The sequence below is a fragment of the Cucumis melo genome, chromosome 6 (genome assembly GCF_025177605.1).
Source record: "Cucumis melo cultivar AY chromosome 6, USDA_Cmelo_AY_1.0, whole genome shotgun sequence".
In the NCBI taxonomy this organism is placed as follows: domain Eukaryota; kingdom Viridiplantae; phylum Streptophyta; class Magnoliopsida; order Cucurbitales; family Cucurbitaceae; genus Cucumis; species Cucumis melo.
In genome coordinates this window covers 25,103,210-25,108,172 of record NC_066862.1, presented here as the reverse complement: position 1 = coordinate 25,108,172, position 4,963 = coordinate 25,103,210, and the positions used below count along the sequence as shown (strand labels likewise).

General features: G+C 37.0%; 1 protein-coding gene across 1 annotated transcript; it reads left to right on the top strand.

Moving 5' to 3' along the window:
• The first annotated feature begins 1,455 nt into the window (after nucleotides 1-1,455).
• On the top strand, nucleotides 1,456-4,089 carry LOC127149776 (uncharacterized). The gene is made up of 6 exons (XM_051085651.1): nucleotides 1,456-1,734; nucleotides 2,534-2,650; nucleotides 2,740-2,996; nucleotides 3,087-3,302; nucleotides 3,378-3,569; nucleotides 3,651-4,089. The coding sequence occupies exons 2-6, from the start codon at nucleotides 2,539-2,541 to the stop codon at nucleotides 3,996-3,998; spliced, it is 1,125 nt and encodes a 374-aa protein (XP_050941608.1). The 5' UTR covers nucleotides 1,456-1,734; nucleotides 2,534-2,538; the 3' UTR covers nucleotides 3,999-4,089.
• Nucleotides 4,090-4,963: the final 874 nt, after the last annotated feature.

Here is a 4,963-nt window from a genome sequence, read left to right as displayed (position 1 = left end):
CTATTATTATCCCATGCTATAAGTATAATAATACATAATAATTACAATACCTTTCCACCAAATAAATAAATATATTATTTCACACCATTTCTACATTCTAAAACAAAACTCTTCCATGCTGCCATAGGATCACGCATCAATTTGAACACCATTAATATCCTTAATTTCAAACCTACAAATTTGGTTTTTTCATCTCACATCTACCGTATATATAAAATCTTGGTGTTATACCTAATTTACATTTATGGTGTAAATTATTATAGTTTTTCTTTTATAGTCTGCATTTGATATGTAAACTATCATAATCTCTGTTTGAGATGCAGATTATTATAATCTGTGTTATTATAAGTTGTGTTTGAGGTGAAAATTATTACGATGTGTTGATTATAAGTCGTGTTTAGGGTGAAGACTATTCTAATCTAGGTTTTCACTACTCTTTTTTTTTCTATGTATATACCACATATGAAATACACATTTTTCTTAAATTGATTTTATTAAATCTTTTTAATTATGATATTCATTCAATAAATTTGGCTTCAAACTTGGTTTTTTACTCTTCTTTTTTGCTATCCATATATATGGTATATGAAATACACATTTTTCTTCAAATTATTTTATTAAATCTTGTTAATTAGGATGTTCATTTCATAAATTTAGCTTTAATCTTGGATTTCACAATTTCTTTTTTGCCATACATATATATGGTACCTGAAATAAACATTTTTCCTTAACTTTATTTCACTAAATCTCGTTAACTTTGATCTTCATTTAATAAACTTACTTTAATCTACATTTTTCACTACTCTTTTTTCACATATATGGTACATGAAAAACACTAATTCCTAAATTGATATTATTAAATCTTCTCAATTAGGATATTCACATTTGATTAATTTATGGTTAATCTCCACAAAGTCATTTCTTCATTGTTTTAGATTACTGTGTACGAAATTAGTTTAAGCATACATCATTACAATTTGCCTACATATTTACTTAGGTAAGAAAGCAAGACAAAAAGGAAAAGAAAAAAACATTTGCAATATGTACTTCCCTAAACATGAATTGATTAAGATAGATAACTTTGTAAAAAAGAGTTTACAATGCACGAGGAAATAAAGAAAGGTTCATCAAACCACACTACAAGAAAATGGCGAATTCCCGACGCCGAAAAGCACGTCGGCATAAAGAACGTCGGGAATAAGGGCTTTCCCGACGCACTCAACAACGCGTCGGGCGATGCGTCGGGAAAACCATCTTTCCCGACGCACCATGAAGGCGTCGGCAAAAATAAATCGGGAAAAGGGGTTTTTCCCGACGCCGTGAACAGTGCGTCGGGAGCGGCGTCGGGAAAACCTTTTTTCCCGACGCAACATGAAGGCGTCGGCAAAAAGTAAATCGGGAAAAGGGGTTTTTCCCGACGCCGTGAACAGTGCGTCGGGAGCAGCGTCGGGAAAAGGGGTTTTTCCCGACGCCGCGTTAAACGTCGGGAAAAGGGGTTTAATGAGCGTCGGGAATTCCCCTTTTCCCGACGCGTTTTGAGGGATTTCCCGACGCCACGTCACTGCGTCGGGAAATCCCCTTTAAATTCGTTTCAGTTCTGTATTCACAGAACCGAAACCGAGAGGAGGAGAAAAAGAAAGGAGAAGAAGAAGAAGTCGCCGCCATCCTTTTGTTCCGCCGCCGTCCGTCGCCGACCGCCTCGCCGTTGTTCCTCGTCGCCGTCTGCCACTTTAGGTAAGTGAAATATGTAAATTTATTTAGTTTTTTTAGAGTTTTTTTTGATAAAAATTAGTTTAGGGTTTGTTTGTTTTTTTGTTTTTTTTTTGTTTCAAAGTTAAAAAAATGTATGTATTATTGAAATTGTTTAAAGTTCTTTTTTGTTTTTGTTTTAGTTTTGCTTTAGTTAATTAGTTTTAGGATTAGTTTTAGAATTTAGATTTTGAAATAGTTTTAGGATATAGATTTTGAATTAGTTTTAGGTTTTAGTGTTGAATTTGAATTTGAAGTGGTTTTAGGATTTAAGATTGACGTTGAGATTGAAGTTGAAATTGAATTTGAGATTGATAAAAAATTTGAATGTGTAGAGATTTTTGAGGTTATATTGAATTGGGGGGGGGGGGGTGTTTATTGAATTTGAGATTGTGATTTAGGATCTCCAATTACTTAGTCGTTTGAACTTTGAGAAATACCTAATAAACTTTTAATTTTGTGTTTATACAAAATGTTTAACATTCTTCAATCTTATATACGGATGGTTTTAATGGGTCTACTCAACATATTTCTTAAAACATGAGATTTATGAGAATGTGTTAGAATGCTAAGTTTCTGAAAATATTAGAGCAAAGAGATAATTTAAAGCAAAGCTAGATTTAAGACTTGCTTAATGCAAGAGTTTCTTGATCTGATAGAAATTCTATGGGGAAGATTATCTTGTGTACAGTGGTCGTGTAATTATTATGAAATGGAATTACTACTTATCTGGGGAGAGGGAGGTTTAAGTTAAATTGAAAATGTTTGTTTTCTATGTCCATAGCCATTATGTCATATCGACGATCAACTTTTATGGAGACGGACGATATGTTCCTCCAGTTTGAGGACGATTTAGATAATAACATCGCGGGAGGGTCATCATCTGTGGGCGACAATACGGGTGAGTCTAAGAATTTTCTTCATTTTAACTTACAAATATTTCATGTTCTTTTTTCTAACTTTATATGTTATTGTCTATTTATTGAGCAGAGTCTTCTTCTCAACAAACGACTCCGACTCCTAGGAGACGTGCGCAGTCTCGACTCTTGGAGTTAGAGCGCCACGTTGCAATAAATGGGCGCATTCCGATGACGATCGCCCCTGGAGCAGAGAAGCCTATTTCTCCACACGCCGTTCGCTTCAGCCAGGCGATAGGCGTGTGCGTGCGAAAGACATTTCCCGTCCGCTGTCTTAAGTGGACGGACGTTGGGAGAGAATACATTGAGGTCGTCAAGGGCGACCTCCAGGTAATTAAATGCACTACACATTTATATATGATTTCATTTGAAACATATCTAACTTTAGCCAATCTAATGTGTTATGTTTGTAATGTGCAGCGATTCTTTGTGCTTGATTTCAATGATCAAGCAATGAACAGGTTTGTTGAGCATCAGATGCTCACGACCTTTAAAGAGTTCCGGGCCGACTGTCATAAACATTTCAAAAAGTACAGCGACCCGGAGGAGGCTCGTGCCAACCCACCAAACGCATTGGTTGGACGTGATGAGGATTGGCACTTCCTCTGCGACCATTATATCAGCCGTGCATTCCAGGTATTTGTCATGATTAATTATGATAACAAGTTTTTATATGTATAAGAAATAAACAATATAATTGTTTTAATGCAGGAGCAATCACGGACAAACAAGGCTGCTAGACAGAAGCAGCCTTACAATCATAGTAGCGGGTCCAAGTCGTTTCTACAACGACAGCATGAGCTCGCTGAAAGAAGAGGGCAGCCGGTCGATCGTGTGGAATTGTTCCGGGAAACACACGTTCGAGCTGGGACATTCGTGTCGCAAGCCGCCGAGGATGCGCATGTAAGTTATACCCTTATTAATTATCCACTTTTATTATATATTTTTGCGCGTTACCTAACATAATTTTTAAATTTGTTGCAGAATCAAATGCTGGAACTCCAATCCCAGCCTATCCCAGAGGGTAGTCAGCCACTCTCTCAGGATGAGATATGCGATCAGGTGTTGGGTAGACGACCAGGCTACTCAAAAGGCCTTGGTTGGGGACCCAAGCCGAAGGCCCGCAGAACGGCAAGTGCAAGCAGTTCGTCGACATCTTGTTCGCAGTCCACACAAAAAGAGATTGAATTACAAGCTAAACTTCATGAAGCTTTGGAACGGATTGAAGTACAAGATAGAAATCACCAAGCATTAGCTTCACAAGTGGAAGCTATGAAAAAGATGATTGAAGACCTAACTCGTGCACAACAGGGACCACCACATGATCCCTAGCTTCATTATGTTTATGTTTTTTCTATATTAAGAACTATATTTTGTTGTAGTCAACTTATTCGTATTATTAATTTTAATTCTATTTTTTTAATTTGTGTTTGTATATTTATTAATTTATTTTAATTTAATCCAAAACGTCGCGAAATTTTTTTGAGCAATCCGAACATCATTGTGAATGTTTGAGCAAAATATTATAAGGAAAAAAGTAAAAATAAAATATTTTAAAAAATATATAAAAAAATATTTCCCGACGTTCATTACGTCGGGAAAAAAACGTCGGAAAACAGGTTTTCCCGACGCCGGAATATGCGTCGGCATAGACGGCGTCGGGAATAAGGTTTTCCCGACGCCGTCATGCCGACGCATATTCCGGCGTCGGGAAAACCTTTCCCGACGCTGCTTTGGTACGGCGTCGGGAAAGCCTCTCGCGACGCATTTCTCCCGACGTGCTTCCCGACGCCGTTTTGTACGTCGGGATATCCTTTTCCGACGTACTTTGCATTTTCGCCGACGTATTTGTGCGTCGGGAGTACCCCCGTTTCTTGTAGTGCCACTAGAACCACCTACAGAATAAAGAAACAAAAGTAATTAACAGTTGATCAAGCGTTATTTTCCAGCAGCATGGTGCAATATTCCAATTTAAGCTTTATGGGGTATCCTCAGGAATGCCTTCAAATGTTGTGACAGACTAGACAAATCTTTTTTTTTTTATTTATATTCCTGGTCTAATGAAAAAACTTTTTAGACCTTGGATATGGACAAACACACAATTGACTATTTCGAATAATAGAGAAGAAATGAGAAGCAAAAATATGAAGAAAAAAAAAAGCAAAGAGTCGCTTATAAGCAAATTAGAAGAAACACGTATAGAAATAGGAGAACTGTTTTTCGTAACTTCTGCACCATATCCGTCCTCTGCTGCACTTGCTCTTTCAGTTAATCTACAATGACCCTTCAACTGGTCA